This window comes from Giraffa tippelskirchi, chromosome 13 (assembly GCF_054371585.1).
Source record: "Giraffa tippelskirchi isolate mGirTip1 chromosome 13, T2T-mGirTip1v1.2.pri, whole genome shotgun sequence".
Classification (NCBI taxonomy): Eukaryota; Metazoa; Chordata; class Mammalia; order Artiodactyla; family Giraffidae; genus Giraffa; species Giraffa tippelskirchi.
The window spans coordinates 100,135,277-100,153,608 of NC_137287.1; the positions used below are offsets into that span (position 1 = coordinate 100,135,277).

The 18,332-nt window shown below is 38.7% G+C and overlaps 1 protein-coding gene across 3 annotated transcripts in view; it reads right to left on the bottom strand.

Moving 5' to 3' along the window:
• RAB22A (RAB22A, member RAS oncogene family) overlaps positions 1-18,332 on the bottom strand; it is a 50,705-nt gene that overhangs the window by 31,341 nt on the left and 1,032 nt on the right. For all 3 annotated transcript variants that reach the window (XR_014073955.1, XM_081560342.1, XM_081560343.1), the window contains exon 2: positions 17,860-17,939. Coding sequence is in view for 2 of the 3 variants with exons in the window: in XM_081560342.1 (XP_081416468.1) it covers positions 17,860-17,939 (80 nt within the window). In the remaining variant the exon portion in view is untranslated. The remainder of the gene's footprint in view (positions 1-17,859; positions 17,940-18,332) is intronic.

Genomic DNA, 18,332 nt, shown 5'->3' on the forward strand with positions numbered 1-18,332 from the left:
AAAATTCTTAAAGAGATGGGAATACCAGACCACCTGACCTGCCTCTTGAGAAACCTGTATGCAGGTCAGGAAGCAACAGTTACAACTGGACATGGAACAACAGACTGGGTCCAAATTGGAAAAGGAGTACATCAAGGCTGCATATTGTCACTCTGCTTATTTAACTTATATGCAGAGTACATCATGAGAAACGCTGGGCTGGATGAAGCACAAGCTGGAATCAAGACTGCTGGGAGAAATATAAAAAACCTCAGATATGCAGATGACACCACCCTTATGGCAGAAAGCGAAAAAGAACTAAAGAGCCTCTTGATGAAAGTGAAAGAGGAGCGTGAAAAAGTTGGCTTAAAACTCAACATTCAGAAAACTAAAATCATGGCATCTGGTCCCATCACTTCATGGCAAATAGATGGAAACAGTGACAGACTTTATTTTTTGGGGCTTCAAAATCACTGCAAATGGCGACTGCAGCCATGAAATTAAAAGACACTTTCTCCTTGGAAGAAAAGTTATGACCAACCTAGATAGCATATTAAAAAGCAGAGACTTTACTTTGCCAACAAAGGTCCGTCTAGTCAAAGCTATGGTTTTGCCAGTAGTCATGTATGGATGTGAGAGTTGGACTATAAAGAAAGCTGAGCGCCAAAGAATTGATACTTTTGAACTGTGGTGTTGGAGAAGACTCTTGAGCGTCCCTTGGACTGCAAGGAGATCCAACCAGTCCATCCTAGAGTAAATCAGTCCTGAATATTCATTAGAAGGACTGATGCTGAAGCTGAAACTCCAATATTTTGGCTACCTGATGGGAAGAAGTGACTCATTTGAAAAGACCCTGATGTTGGGAAAGATTGAAGGCGGGAGGAGAAGGGACATGAGTTTGAGTAAACTCCGGGAGTTTACTCCACACACACAAAAATGTATACAATTATTCAAAGCATCTTTATTCATAATAGCTTAAAACTGGACTCCATTTAAATGCCCATCAACAGGAGACTAGATAAACAAATTGTGGTATATTTATACAATACTACTGAGCAATAAAAAGGAACAAACTCCCGATACATGCAAAAACATGGATGAATCTCAAAAACAGTATTTTGAGCAAAAGAAGACAGCACAAATGAGTACATATAATAAGATTTCATTTATATAAAGTTTAAAAACATATATTTACTCTACTGTGATGGAAGTCAGATGGCGGTTAGGTTGGCGAGGCTAGGATGGATACAGCAGCAAGGGAGCTTTCTGGGGCAACAGAAATGTCCTATAGCTTGGTGGCACTTAAGCACAACATAAACACTAGCTAAACTATACATTTTATTGTATGTAGATAAAAGCTCAATTTAAAAAAGATGACATAAAGACATTTTCAGACCAAAAAACCCAGGAACAGAAGACAACAGTAAAGGAGATATGAAATGGTGTTCTTCAGAATGAAGTAAATAACCCCAGATGGAATGCCAGAAATGCAGGCAGGAATGTAAAGCAACAGGAAAAGTAACATGTGGAAAAAAGGGACAGGAATGATGACTGTGTAACAATAATAAAGGTCCTGTGAGGTCTGGAATTACAATACAAGGTAAGAGCATACAACCCAGGAAATAGAGAAATTAGATTTGAGATTCTTGCACTGCTGGAATGTGGTGAAAGTAACTTACATTAGACTGGAATAAGGCAAGGATACATAAGATGATGGCAAGAGTAAAGAGTTAAAGAACAACTAATGAATGTATTTAGTTGTTCTTTAACAACTAAATGGCATCACCATTTAACGGCATCACCATTTAACAGCATCACTGACTCAATGGACATTAGTCTGAGCAAACTCTGGGAGACCATGAAGGACAGGGAAGTCTGGTGTGCTGCAGTCCATGCGGTTGCAGAGTCAGACACGACTGAGAGACTGAACAAGAAGAAAGAATGCGTAAGTACCAAGATAACAAAGGGTTCAGAAACATGGCATTAAAACCAAACAAAGTTCAAACCAAAGAACACAGAACCAGGTAAATAAGAAGCAAAGTGTAAAACTGCTGTATTTAAACATAAATATATCAGTAATTGTCTTAAAAGCAAAATTGACTAAATATTCAAATTAAAAGTCAAAGTTGGGAGCTCTGGAGTCCAGACTCGGTGGTGGTACCTGCATGGGGAGGACCCTACCCAACTGATCAAGCAGAGAAGACTGCTGGCTGGACGACGGTGTCTGGGGCTACCTCTGTGCTGGAGAGGGAGGGGATGCCCTGGGAGCAGATGCTGCAGAGGGAGCCTCAGATGCATACATCAAAACCCTGCAAATCCAGAGTCACTTTAAACCACTCACACAAGGCAGGGTGTGGGTCAGGGGTTGCGGGCTGCAAGGACAGCAAGACTGGAATACTGAAAAAGCCGAGCAGAGATTTCAGGGCTGCCAACCGCAGGACAGGAAGAGTTGGAAGTTTTGATCCTGCCAAGTTATAGGGGCCCAGTGACCACCCTGAATGAAAACCCAGATAGGCCACATTTCAGAGTAAAGACGATGTCCCCAGAATAAGGATGTGCCATGAGGCTAAACACCCCAACAGAACCAACGTAACAGAGTGTAAAACCAAACCTGAACAGGTTCAACGGGATACTCAGCACTCCTCAGCAAAAGATAATATAAAATCCCCACAACAACATATCTTCTGCAGCAGTCTGTATACAATAATAATTAAAGAAAAACTACTACAATTGCAAAGAAATGTGATCCAAGGTCAAGAGAAAAAAAAGAGTAAACACCAACAGATCATGAGCTGATCCAGATGTTGGCACTAGGAGACATATGCTTTAACTGCTACTGCTAAGTCACCTCAGTCGTGTCCGACTCTTAGCGACCCCATGGACTGCAGCCTACCAGGCTCCTCCTCCATCCATGGGATTTTCCAGGCAAGAGTACTGGAGTGGGGTGCCATTGCCCTCTTTGATATGCTTTAAGAGCTGCTATAATCAGGATTTAAAGAAAAGGAGTCATATTGAGTGAACAGATAAGCTTACAAAATATACAAAAAACACCAAATAAAGATTCTAGAATTAAAGACAGTATTTGAAGTGAAAAAAATATACCGGATGTGCTTAAAAGACAGTAGAAGGATCAACTGAACTTAAAAGACAGATCAACAGAAATAATGTGATCCTAAGAATAGAGAGAAAAAGATGGAAAAACAAAGTGAAACTTTTAAAACCTAGGCCTCAGTCACCTGTTTGAATATTATTGAACGGTTTAACACACGAATAACTGGAATTCTACAGGCGGAGCAAGAGAATGGGGTAGACAAAATATTTAAAATGATGGTCGAAAATGTCCCAAGCCATCATATTTCTAATCCAAGCAACTCAGTCACCCCAGTGGATAACAAGCACCTAGCATACAACAGTAAACAACCGAAGACAAAAGACAATGAGATCCTAGATAACATATAAAGACCTGCTGTAGAGCACAGAGGACTCTGTTCAACACTCTCCTATGACCTACATGGAAAAAGAACTTAAAAGAGTGGATATATGCATATGTATAACTGATTCACTTTGCTGTAAAGCAGAAAATAACACAACATTGTAAACAACTATACTGTACCAAAAATTAATTTAAAAAAAATAGAGATCTTAAAGCAGCCAGGTAATAAAAAGATGTGTTACATACAGAGGAACAATGCTAAGGATGATGACAGGCCACTCAGCACAAACCATGGAGGCCAGAGCACAGCAGAATACCATTTTCAAAATGCTAGAAGAAAAACACCTGTACATTACACCTCCAGGACTTAATTATTATATAACTGGAAGTTGGTACCTCTGACACCTTCACTCACTTCACCCATGTAATATACAGCATGGTGACTACAGCTAATAATACTATACTGCATATTTGAAAGTTGCTGAGTAAATCTTGAATGTTCTCATCCCAAGAAAAAAAATTTCTAACAATGTGTGGTGACTGGATGTTAACTAAAGTTATTATGTAACCACTTCACAATACCTTCCAATATCAAATCATTATGCTGTACAAAACAAAATACAAAAAGGGGGGAAACTCCAGAAATCTTTACCTAGCAAAAATATCCTTTAAAAGTGAGAATGCAGTACAGACCTTTTCAGAGCAACAAAAACTGAGGGATATGTTACCAGTAGCCCTGAGAATACATGAAATGCTGAAACAGTTCTTTAGGCCGAAGGGAAATGACATCAGATAAAAAGTCAACTCTAGGAAGGAATGAAGGGACATGGAAACAGGTAATATATGTGTCAAATAAAATGAAATGAGTTTTACATTTCCTTTTTTTTTTCCTACCCTGAATAATTACTCAATCTCAAAGTCACTGTTAGGTGGGCCAAGCAGGGAGGTACATGTGGCCAAGGGGTGGGGTGGCCCAGGCTCACGGAGCCGGCATGAGGGCATCAACAGCTCAATGTTACACTCTTTTATACCAAGCAATCAGTTGTCTTTTAATGACATTAGGGAGATAACAGTTGGTTGTCTCTTAATGCCTTTATTTACAGTAAAATAGCCATCATTAAAAAACATTGAAACAGTCTCCAATTTAGAGAAAAGTTACAAATACAGAATTTACTTATCCTGAGCCATTTCAGAGTAAGTTGCCTCATTACCTCTGAACATTAGAGGACGTTTCCTACAAACAAGATTATCTTTCCTACAAACATAAGCAGAATAAGATAATCAAAACAGCGAAATTAACACCAACACATTACTACCATCTAGTCCTCAGAGACCATTTGAGTTTTACCAATTGTTCTAATAATATCCTTTGTGGTTCAAAACACATGCTGTATTTAGTTGTTATGCCTCTTGAGTCTCCTTCAGTCTGGGTCCACTTTTCAGTCTTTCTTTGACTTTTTAAATTTTGAGACTTTTGAGGATTATACACCTGTCATTTTGTGAACAGTTTCTCAATCTGAGTTTGTCTAATGTTTACACATGATATGATTATACAGTAATAATGATTAATGTAAATTAAATTCAATTAATGTGATTCTTGTAGTTATAATAAAGTATGTTCATTTTTTGCCTTTTGATACTCCTTCAAGACTGGAGCTTAATTCCGTACCCTGTGAGTTTGGAATGGGCTTAGTAACTTTCTTCCAAGGGGTCATAAAAATACCTCAGATTCTTCTTTGCTCTCTCCTGGGTCACTTGTCCTGGGGAAAGTTAGCTGCCCTGTTGTGAGGACACTCATGCAGCCCATTGGAGAGGCCCACATGGTGAAGATTTCAGAAACTGAGGCCTCCAGCCAACAGCCATGTGAGTGCGCCATCTTGGAAGCAGATCCTGCAACCCCAGCCAAACTTTCAAATGACTGCAGCTCTGATTTGACTGGGGCATCCTGACTGCAACACCACAAAAGGCCCTGAGTAAGAACCATGCCAGATAAGCCACTCTGATTCCTGATCCACAGAAAATGTGGAGTAAAGTTTGTTGTTTCAAGTGGCTAAGTATTGGGATAATTAGTTACTTAGCAATTGATAATGAGCACAGTTATCCACCACATTCATAGAAAAATGGTGGTAAGAAACCGTAATATCATCTAAAAAGATGCAGAAAAGTATTAAGATAAAATTCAAGACCCATTCTTGATTTAAAAAAAAAAAAAAGAAACTTTCAGCAAACCAGAAAAAGAAGAAAGCTTTCTTATCTTAACAATGAGCACCCTACAGCAGACATCATACTTAAGGGTATAATGTTAAACGCTTTCTCACTAAGACTGGGAAAAGGCAAGGATATTGGTCACTGGTTTTATTTAATATGGTGGGAGGTTCTAGACAATGCAGCAAGGTATTGAAAAAATTAAAAGGAAAAGAAGAAGTCAAACTGACTTTCTTCTCAGACAACATAATCATGTATGTGAAAAATTGTAAGGACTCTACAAAACAGTTATCAGAAAAAAGTGAACTTAACAGTATTAAACTATACAAGTAAACACGTGAAATTCAATGGTATTTCTACAAAAAACTGCAAATAAGATAAAAATATTACAATTCCATTTACAATAGTTTAAAAAACATTAATACTTAGGAAGATTTTTCAACAAAAATACTTTTTTAAGACTCCTGCACTGAATACAAAACAATGCGGAGACAAACTAAAGGAGACCTAAGTAAATGGAGAAAGACACCATGTTCACGGATCAGAAGACTCAATATTTATAATATTTATAATATTTATTAAGATGCCAAGGGTACTCAATGGGGAAAGAAAGGCTTTCAACAAATGATGCTGGGACAACTGGATAATCACATCAGAAAATAATGAATCTTACCTCTACTTCACAGAATACAGAAAAATTAACTTGAGATGGATCAAAGAACTAAAAGTAAAGCTAAAACTATTATGAAAACATAGGAGAACATCTTTGAGAACTTAGGGCAAGCAGTGCTTACTTAGAGGACCAAAAAAAGCAAGAACCCAGGAAGACAAACTGACAACATGAACTTCATTAAAATTAAAACTCCTCACTAGAAGACATTATTAAGAAAATGAAAAGGCAAGCCATGGAATGCAAGAAAATATTCGCAATAAATAACTCTAAGAAAAATGGGCAAATGACCTGAGTAGTGACTTCATAGTGAAGGACAAAGAAACACATGCAAAGATGCTTAATATTAGTAGTCATCTGGGAAATGCAGATTAAAAGCACAATGAGATACCATTTTATATCCACTAGAAAAACCGAAGTTAAAAAGACAAGTACTGCTGAGGATGTAAGGCAACTGGACTTCTGTACCCTGCAGGTGGGAGGGTAAAATGATACAACAAAGTTGGCAACTTCGTACTAAGTTGCATAAATGCACCTTTCCTATGAACTAGAAATTCTACTCCTATTTACCCAAAGGAAATGAAAACCTACGACTACAAAAAGAGTTGTAAAAGAATGTTCACAGTATCTATATTCATAATAGCCCCAAACTGGAAACAACCTGGACATCCATAACCAGGAGAATGGGTAAACAAACTGTTACCTATTCACATAAGAGAAAACAGTCACCAATTAAAGATTACGATATATACAACAATATGGCTGGATCTCCAAAACATTGTTTTATGGGGAAGAAATAGGACACCAAAGAGTGTATTCTGTATTATTTCATTTACGTGAAATTCAAGAACAGGCAAATTAATCCCCAGTGACCAAAGTCAGCACAGTTGCCACTTATGGGGAGTGGGACTCACAGAAACAAACTTCTGAGATGATGGAAATCTCTGGATCTTGATTAGGGGTGGTTATATGGAATATATATTATCAAATTCAAATCTTAAATAAGCTGCTTATAAGAAAACCACCTTAAGTAAAAAGATACAGAAAGGTTAAAAAACAAAAAGAAACAAAGATGCACCAAGCAAATACTGACCAAAGGAAATACTGCTGCTATATCAACAGTCACAATTAGACCTCAAAGCAAAGTGCATTGCCAGAGCTAAAGACTACAGTTCAGATGGTAGAAGGTTTGTATTGCAGTAAAATATAGGGCTCTAGATTTGTTAAGTACTTAACGCAGCTGCAAAACAGATAAAGTATACAATCTTTTCAAACACATGTGAAACACCAAAATCAACATATGCCAGGTAAATTGCAAATTATATCAGTAATAAAGGATTCAAATGTTTGCTAATCTCAATACAATTATGCAGGAATCACTAAAAATATTAACTAGAAATTTTCCCTATATTTGGAAATCAACAAATACATCTAAATGATGTTTGGATCAAAGATGAAATCATAATAGAAACTTGAAAATATTCTGAAATGAATGACTGAAATGATATTTTATAAAAACTTGTCTGATCTGGTAAAAGCCATGACTAAGGTTTTAAAACAAGGAATGCAACTGAAAGTAAGGAGTGAAAATCAATTATATAACTATCTATCTCAAGAAGTTAGAAAAATTAGCATGTTGAAAAGGACAGAAACTATGAAGAATAGGAGCATGAATTAATGAAATAAAGTAGAAAGACTGCAGAGTTCATCAAAGGCAAAACCAGTATCAGAAATGCAAAAGGGATATGCGTAAAATGTAAACAGAATAAAGTCTTAACATCTTTTTGCCAATAAACTGGGGAAGTTTATAAAAATAGTCAAAATCCTTAAACAAACCACAATCTATCAAAATCAATGCAAGAAATAGAAAACCTGAAAATGAATAACCTTACAATTATGAACGAAATTGACTTCTTAAACCCTATTACACAAGGACAACTCAAAGCCCACATGCATTTTACTAATCATTTAAAAAAGTCATAGGAGCAATTTTTTTTTTTTTTACAAACTCTTCCAAAAAAGAGCTTCTCAACTATTAATAGTTTCATCAGGGAAGCAAAACTTTCATACCAAACCTGACATGTACATTACAGAAAGGGATATTACATAAACATACATGGAAGTTCTAAAAAAGAGTAAACTAAAGCCAGTGATATGCAAAAAGAATAATATACCACAATATAAGTGGATTTATTCCATGAAAATTCAACAATTTACCACATTAATAGTATAAAAGAATAATTACACAATCAAGCCAATAAATGAATAAAAATCTTCATTCACACTTCACACTTAAAAAAAAAAAACAACAAAAAACTCCAGCATATGATAAAAAAAGACACTCTGTAATATGCTAAGCTGTGTGTACAAAGACCCTACAGCAAACATATTTAGTGGCATAACAGCAAAAGCTTTCCTGCTAAGATTAGAACATCCAGTATGATCTGCTGCTGCTGCTGCTAAGTCGCTTCAGTTGTGTCTGACTCTGTGCAACCCCAGAGACGGCAGCCCACCAGGCTCCACCATCCCTGGGATTCTCCAGGCAAGAACACTGGAGTGGGTTGCCATTTCCTTCTCCAATGCATGAAAGTGAAAAGTGGAAGTGAAGTTGCTCAGTTGTGTCCGACTCTTTGCGACCCCATGGACTGCAGCCTACCAGGCTTCTCCATCCACGGGGCTCACCAGGCAAGAGTACTGGAGTGGGGTGCCATTTCCTTCTCCATCCAGTATGATCATTTCTATTCAAAACTGAACTAGAGATCCTACTCAACTCAATAAAAGATACAAGAAGTTTAAGGATTAGAAATAAAGATTTCAAAGCAATACCATTTAGCACAAAAACAGCAGAATACTACACTGAAACATCAAACCAGTTGAATAAAATCTGACAAAAGATGTACTAGTCCACTAAACAGAAAAGCAGAAAAAATGCTCAGGAAAAATAAAAAAAGCCAAACAAATGGAAGAATACATTTCTATGTTCATATATTAGAGATACAATATCATATAGATGTCATTTCTCTCCAAACCAATCTATAAATTCAATGAAACATCAATCAAAAACACAATGGGAATTAGTGTGTTGGTGTGAAAAAAGATAACAATAAAGTTCGACATGGAAATGTAACAGGCCAAGAATAGCCAAGAATAGCCAAGAAATTATTGAAGAATAGCACAGAAGTACTCATGCCACTGGACAGAGAGACTTATTACACAGACAGGGGAATTAAGAAACTGTGACACTGGCACAAGGACCCCAAAAAAAGGACTAATAGTTTCTTTCAAAGATCACTAAGGCAAAAAAAAAAATAACAACTGTACTGTGGATTTTATAAGATGCAGAAGCAAAATATATGACAATAATAACACTACGGATCAGCGAGGAGAAATGAAAGTATACTCCTGTAAGGTTCTTATACTATAAGTAAAACTGTCTATTATTTGAAGGAAGACTGATAAAGAAGTATATTGTAAATCAAAACACAACCACTAAAACTTAGAAGAGGTACAGCTAAAAAGCCAGTAGCAGAGATAAAATGGAACCATTAATAAAGGGCAAGTAGAAAAATACAGCAAGATGGTAGATTTAACCATATTGATAGTTATAAAAAATAAAAGTGGTCTAAACCAGTACCATACAACAGAGCCTTCTACAAGGAGAACTTGAATGGTAGCTAGTGTGACCAAGGAACTCAATTTAAAATTTTACCAAGCTCAGATAGCCACATGCAGCTATCTACAACTGTATCAGATAGCTGGTGCAATTACTCCAATTAAAACTCGAAACCCATAACGCTGTCTGCAGAAACTCACTTTAGATATAAAGATAGAAATAGGTTAAACATAAATGGATGGGAAAAGGTACGCAAACACTAATCAACACAGAGCTGAAGAGCGTGCATTCATATAAGACCGAGAAAAATTCAGAATCAGGACTGTTACCATGGAAAAAGAGGGACATTTCATGATAGCAAAGGGGTCACGCTATCAAGAATAAAGACAATAACAATGTATTAATAGATATGCTCAACAGTAAGAGCTTCAAGACATATCAACCAAAATTGATTAAACTAAAAACAGAACTAGACAAATCTTCAATTAGGGTTGGATTTCAAACACTCTTTTCACTGCAAATGAGGGGGAAAAAAATCAGTTAAGTAGACAGAGGAAAGGAACAGTGCTATTAGTCAAGCTGACTGTTTAACATTTACAGAACACACAACAGCAGCGGAACACATTCTTTTCTGCTAAACATGGAACATTCATGAAGACCACATGCTAGGTCATAAAATAAGTGTTAAATGTATAAAGGTCTGAAATACTTTAATGAGTATGTCCTCTGATCACAATGGATTTAAACCACGAATCATACTAGTTGAAAATTTATGGAAAATCCCCAAATAATTGGAAGTTAGAAAACATACTTCCAAACAACTAGTAAGTCACAAGGGAAAGAAATACTTTGAACTAAATGAAAATGAAAACACAATCATCAAAACCTATATTTCACCCAAACCAGGACTTATAGACAAATTTATAGTTCTAATTGCATATATGTAAAAAGCCTTAAAAGTCAATATTCTAAACTTCCACTTTAAAAAAACTACAAAAGAAGAAATTAAGTCAAAATAAGAAAAGGAAGGGAAAAAATGAAGATAAAAGCAAAAATCAACGAAACAGAAAAGTGGGAAAAAACAATGAAACATTAATAAAATAAAAAACTGGTTCTTTGAGAAGACCATTAAAATTACTAGACAGATTCTAATGACATTAAAATGATAGTAGAGGAATATTATGAACAACTTCATGCCAATAAATTAAAAGGCAGATACAATGGACAAATTCTTTGCAAGACACAAACTATTAATACCAAAGCTTACTCAGGAAGAAATGAATAGGCCTGTAACTATTGAAGGAACTGAAGTGGTAGCTAAATTTTGCTGACACAACTCCTTGCTCAGATGGCTTCACTTGCGAATTATACCAAACCTTTAAGGAAGAAATAATACCAATTCTACATGCAATCTTCCAAAAAACAGAGGAGGAAAAAGTACTTCCTAACTTATTTTATGAGGTCCTGATACGAAAACTAGAGAAAGGTATTATTACAGAAAACTACAGATCAATATCAGTCATGAACATGGAGGCAAAAACTCTTAGCAAAAATTTTAGTAAATCCAATTCAGTTGTATATTAAAAAATGCATAATAACCAATTGAAATTTATCTGAGGAATGCAACATCACTTTGTTATTTTAGTATCGATTGTTATCATTCACTATTTTGAGACTGAAAACGAAAAAGTGTTAAGAACAGTTCAAAAGATAAAAATTCACACAATCCTTGGAAAAAAAAAAAATTCTCATTTATTTAGGGATAGAAGAGAATATTCTCAACCGGATAGTAGGCACCTATAAAAAAACCTAAGAGCCTAGACATCCAGCTTAATGGAAAAGACCAAACAAATACTTTCCCCTCAAGATTAGGAATGAGGGAAGGATGTTGGCTGTTACCACTTCTCTTAAGTACTGGAGGTCTTAGCTCATGTGACAGGGCAAGTAAAAGAAATAAAACACACGTAGATTGGAAAGAAGGAAAGAAAACTGCCTGTTACAGATGACATGATGGTACACCTAAGAAAATCTCAAGGAATCTATTAGAAAGATGTCTGAACTAATTGAATTTAGCAAAGTCACATGATACAAGGTCAACTTTATGTTTGCACGTGAGGAACAAACAACTGAAACTTTAAAATTCCATATAATCTGTAGAGACAGAAAGCTTATCAGTGGTTGCCTGCAGCCCGTGGTAGGGACTGGGATAAATACAGGTTGGGGCAAAGGGGGACAGATTGGAGTGATGGAAGTGTTCTACATCTTGATTGTAGTGATGAGCTCACAGATGTACACATAAAAGTATACATGTGCACGCATGGTAGGTTGCTTCAGTCGTGTCCAACTCTGTGACCCTATGGACTGTAGCCAGCCAGGCTCTTCTGTCCATGAGATTCTCCAGACAAGAATACTGGAGTGGGTTGCCATTTCCTTCTCCTATTTGTCAGAATTCATCAAAATGTTCACTAAAAATGGGTGCATTTTATTGCATGTAAACTATACTTTAGTAAAGTCAATTAAAAATACAGATCGGGGCTTACCTGGTGGCTCAGCAGGTAAGACTCTGCCAGCCAATGCAGGAGATATGAGTTCCATCCCTGGTCAGGGAAGATCCCACATGCTGCAGAGCAACTAAGCCCGTGCACCACAACTACTCAGCCTGTGTTCTACAGCCAGGGAGCGGCAACTAATGCGCCCATGCAGTGCAACTACTGAAGCCCACACACCCCAGAGCCTGTGCTCCACAACAAGAGAAGCCACTGCAATGCGAGCCTGTGCATCTCAACTAGAGAGTAATCCTTGCCTGCTGGAACTAGAGAAAAGCCCGGGCAGCAACGAAGATCCAGCACAGTCAAAAATAAAATTATAAAAGAATTAAAACACAGATCAATGGGATACAATAAAAAAAAATCCATAAAAAGTGCACTATAAATACAGATGATCAATTTATGACAATCACAGCTCAGTACACAACAGTGAATTATGGATAATCTGAAAAAAAAAAAGTGAGATGTAAATCTCGGCTGGAATTAAAAGAAAAAAGTCAACCCCCCACAACTTACTTTTACATCTCATACAGAAATTAATTCTAGGTAAAAATTAAATCTAAATCTGAAAAGCAAAACAAAATTTCTGTAGGATGACAGGAATGTATTTTCATGACTTTGGTAAATCAAAGTTTATTAAAAGGACATAAAAAGCACTAACACAATATCTTTCATTGAAAGACTGATCAAATGGATACATTAAAAGTAACAATCCTTCATTAAAAGATCCAGAGAGTAAAAAGGATAGTCACAGAGTGTGAGAAAGTATCTGCGATAGTCAGAAGCAACAAATGACTACAGAATCTACAATATCTAGAATACATATATAACACCCATAAGTCAATGAGAATATGACTGACAACTCAATAGAAAAATTAACAAGATTCTCAAACAGGCAACGTATCCAGATGACCAATAAAGATATGAAAATGTGTTCAGTAGCTGTAGTCATACAGGAAACAGGAATTAAAACCAGAATAAGGCACTACTACCAATCCTCCAACACAGCTAATATCTGAGACTGATGACACCAAATGTTGTAGGGGATATGAAGCAACCGGAACTCCCAAACACGGCTGGCAGGAACATAAACTGACACAATACTTCAGCAGACATCTACTAGAGTTAAGATACATATTCCTTCTGAGCCAGGAATTCTGTCAATTCCCAAACCCTGACAAGAAACAACCACACTTCTGACAGTAGAATAAACTGTGGTGTATTTATCCAATGGGATACTTACTGTACAGAGATGAAAAAGAATAAACTATCAAAGCTCAACTTTCAGAAAACTAAGATCATGGCATCTGGTCCCATCACTTCATGGCAAATAGATGGGGAAACAGTGGAAACAGTGGCAGACTTTATTTTGGGGGGCTCCAAAATCACTGCTGATGGTGATTGCAGCCATGAAATTAAAAGACGCTAACTCCTTGGAAGGAAGGTTATGACCAACCTAGATAGCATATTTAAAAGCAGAGATATTACTTTGCCAACAAAGGTCCATCTAGTCAAGGCTATGGTTTTTCCAGTGGTCATGTATGGATGTGAGAGTTGGACGGTGAAGAAAGCTGAGTGCCGAAGAACTGATGTTTTTGAACTGTGGTGTTGGAGAAGACTCTTGAGAGTCCCTTGGACTGCAAGGAGATCCAACCAGTCCATCCTAAAGGCGATCAGTCCTGGGTGTTCAATGGAAGGACTGATGTTGAAGCTGAAACTCCAATACTTTGGCCACCTCATGCGAAGAGTTGACTCATTGGAAAAGACCCTAATGCTGGGAAGGATTGGGGGCAGGAGGAGAAGGGGACGACAGAGGATGAGATGGCTGGATGGCATCACTGACTCGATGGACATGGGTTTGGGTAAACTCCAGGAGTTGGTGATGGACAGGGAGGCCTGGCGTGCTGCAATTCATGGGGTCGCAAAGAGTCGGACACGACTGAGAGACTGAACTGACTGACTGACTGACATGAAATGACACAGATGAACCTCACAAAGTATGAATAAAATAAGCAGATACAAAACAATATCTACTAAAATTTAAATACAGTTTAATTTTTATACAGTTTAAATACAGTCAAATCCATTTAGATACAGTTTGAAAAAACTATGTTAGAAGTTTATCAAAAAATATCAGTTGCTAAGAAATAACAAACGCTTACCATATGCCAAGTACTATTCCAAGTAATTTTTATGTATTTTAACTTGATTTTCACAACTCTATAATTAGATACAACTAATTATCCCAAGTGTGCAAATTTAGTCACAAAGAGGTTAAATATTTTGCTCAAGGCCACAGAGCAACTACGTGGTAGACCTGGGATGTGAAGGCAGCTAGACTGGCTGGAGACCTTGCAGTCTAAACGCTACATTGCTGCTCAGTGGTAGAGCTTTAATGGAAACACGGGAGGATGGCAAGAGAAGCAGGATTACTAAGTTCCCATCTCCCAAGAAAACAAGCACTAGATAATGCCTAAAACTGGGGGATGGGATGAGGGAGAAGAGAAGGGATCAAGAATTAGCAGTATATGCATGTTAACGAAAAAATCTGGAGGCAAGATCAGAAAAAAACAGCTAAAACCATCACAAAAGTAGATGCCTCTAGGGAGTGAGTCAGAGTGGACCAGGGAACTGTTTGTTAACTTATAAGCCTCGCTATTACAGAAAAAAACCACACACACATTACTCTGGTAAAAGTCATTTTGAAAGGTTTTAATAAGATCTAAATATTTTAAAAACAACGCTATCATGTATTGAGCCCCAGTGTCCCTGGCACTTAGCTGAACATTTGAAAAGGAGTATCTCACACAGAGTTGGTGCCAGTTATTACTACGATTTTGCTGATGGGGAAACAGATTCAGAGTTAACCAGCTGGCAGGCGGCAGTGTCCATGTCTGGACCACCACCAGGGAAGATGAAGATCTAGAAGTCAATAAAGCAACAGGGATGGAAGGATATTCAGGAGTCCTGGACAGGAGCGAATGACTCATGTTGGCTTCAAGGAGGAGAAGGGACAGTAGGAGGGGGATCTAGAAAGGATGCCCACGGTTCTGGCTTGAGTACCTGAGGACATGTTGGTCCTTTTCTCTACCACAAGGTCCATGGAAAGAGGAGCAGAGGGCCAGGCCTCTGATGGGGAGCTCCTGAGCTTAGTCATGGATATGCAGAGCCCCTATATGTTTGGGAAAGGCACAGAGGAGCCGGGCAGGATGCATGAGGAAGACCTACGGGTGTTTACTCAGCAGAGCAGGAAGGGCAGGCAGAAGACTGAAGAGCATGGAAGGACACAGGGAGAGAAAGAACACCCGTGGCCTGGGCCTGCTGCCTGGCCAGCCTCTGGGCTGCCCGTCCAACATGCCCGGTCCCCCATGCTACTCACTGCCCTCAACATCACCAATAGCTACCTTCCACTCTTCAAAAACTTCTGTCTCTAAACTATCTTCTGAAATATAATCCACTCATTTATCAACATTGAGATGTCAGGGCTTCCAAGTGCCTCACACGTGATTTCACCATGAGGCACCTTCAGACCTGGCAGAGCCCAGGGCCGGGGTGAGGCCCTGGCTACATGCTCTCGCTGGGCCTCCACATTCCTCCTTCGGAGCGCAGAAAATGGCCAAATAACTCACTTCCTGAGCTTTGGTTACACAGTATGTCTGTCTCCTTCTTGGCAGGTACCTGAGTGCAGGACGGGCTGGTCAACTTTTCCTGAAAAGCTCCGAAGAGTAAATACTCTGGGCTTTGTGAGCCACGCGGTCTCAGTCACAGCTATTCAACTCTGCCCTTGAGCTGGAAAGCAGTGGAGACCACATATAAATGAACAGGTGTGCTGTGTCACAGTAATGCTTTATCTTTGAATTGAGAGGTGGGCCAAAAGGCCAGGGTCTGCTGAGTTCTGCTCTGAATTACCAGCACCCAGGTCAGCATCTGGTATACAGCCGGCATTGGATGAGCAAATAATGAAAGGAAACAGCCCATGGCTTTGTCAGTGAGTCGGAAGCAGGTCCTGAGGGAAGGTGGTTTTAGCAGAGCGAAGGGGGTGGGATGGTTGGCAGAGGGCTGAAGAAGCAGTAAGCTCTTGTTCCAGAGCCCCCAGTTTGTCCAGCCCTGGGGAATGGCCCTGTCTAAGGGGAGCAGGTCTGCAGGCAGGGCTGGGGAAGGAGTCGGGGGTGCTCCTGAGCTCAGGCGTGCGAGGGGTTGATCATGAAGGAGGAAGACACGTGCCAAAGACAGAGAAACAGGGGAGGGTGGAGGAGATGATGGGAAAGCCTCATATCGCTCTCGCCTGTGAGACATTCACCCAGACTAAACAGGGAAGATAGCCGGGCTTGGGGACTGGCCGCCCAGGACAGGGCCACAGACCTCTGCGTGAGCGCCAGAGAGACCCTCAGCCTCCCCTCTTCTCTGGTGAGGCAGCACCTCTAACTAAGCTGGTGGTGGGGTTTGGGGCGCTGAATTGTGTGAGGTGTGTCACTCCCTGAGTCAGCAGCAGGGCCTACTGTCACTTCCTGTCCCTTCACTTTCCCATGCAGGTAGTGACAGGCAGGCCTAGAGGAAGATGAGTTCACACATTAAACGTGCAGACACGCCCAGTCCTTTCCTGAAGAACATTCAAAGTCACTTTAATTTCAGGAAGTCAGTGGTGGTTTCATCTTGATACCTTCAAATGTGGACGCGCATGCTGTGAATTATTTCCCGATTAAGCAGAAGAGAATTTTTCTTTAAGTGGAAACAACCATTTGGGTGAGGCTTTGCATAGCAGCTACCTAGTTTTACAAGCCTAACAAGAGAATCATAAGACATGAAACACAACTTCTTACAGAGGAAGTATTAACAGTACGATATTTAAACAGCCTGAAAAGTTTAGGGTCAAAAACCTATAGCCAGTCAATTTCACTTTTCCTATGAACCAGATACCCCCAAAAGGCTTACATTTTGATATTACTCTGTTAATTCATCACTGCTACTGGAATGTGCAGCCATGGTGCTGAAATGTGTGAGAAGGGTTCAGACTCCAAACTATTTTTCAGGAAGAGCTAAAGCCATCTAAAGTATCTTTTAGTTGACATGCCGGGAAAAAAGCATTTAAGACCTATTTTCTTCTGCCTTATTTCAAGGTGAAATTTGCTGTTCCTATTCACAGATCAAAGGCTCTATTATATATTCTAATAAGTAAAACTTTAATTCATACTTTCACTTCCAAGTTTTCACTCCTCACAAGTTAAAAGACGATTTTTCTAAAACACATCAATCCTTGCTCTACTGTTTCAAGTCCTTCTAGAGATGATGGTAATCACTGTCTCCAAATTCACTAGCGTTTAGAACAGGGATGCCTACCCTTGTAACACACCTTTGTTTGAAAGGACTTTTCAGTACACCTTTAGATGCATATTCAGTAAACATAATCTCTTACCCTATTGTTGGGTTGATGTTCGGATCAAAACTGTCTTCCACGAACCGCCACACAATACTTGATTTACCTACACCTGTATCCTGAAAGAGAATGAGAGAGGTGAAGAAGAAAAAGTTACTTGCTGGCACATATCAAAAGCTGCGTTGTGCCCTAAGTTCAGGATTTTGGAAAAATCATCCTGGACAGGTGAATTTTAGAAGAAACACAAAGGAAGTTTTCATAAAAATTCAGTGGAGTAATTATAAGATTTCAAAATGTATTGCAGGAGAGGATATCTGAGTTTACAAAAGATGTGAGGATTTTCTGAAAGACCCCAAGTTTCTGCTTAGTGTGCAGTGACAAACTCAACTGCTCTCTAACAAGTCTACATGAAGAGTGAACTCTTGAACTACTTCTGAGTAATTCCTGATACATCCCAGCCCCACCCAATCTGGGAAGGGGTAAGACTAGTTATTGAAATCTTCCTCAGTCTT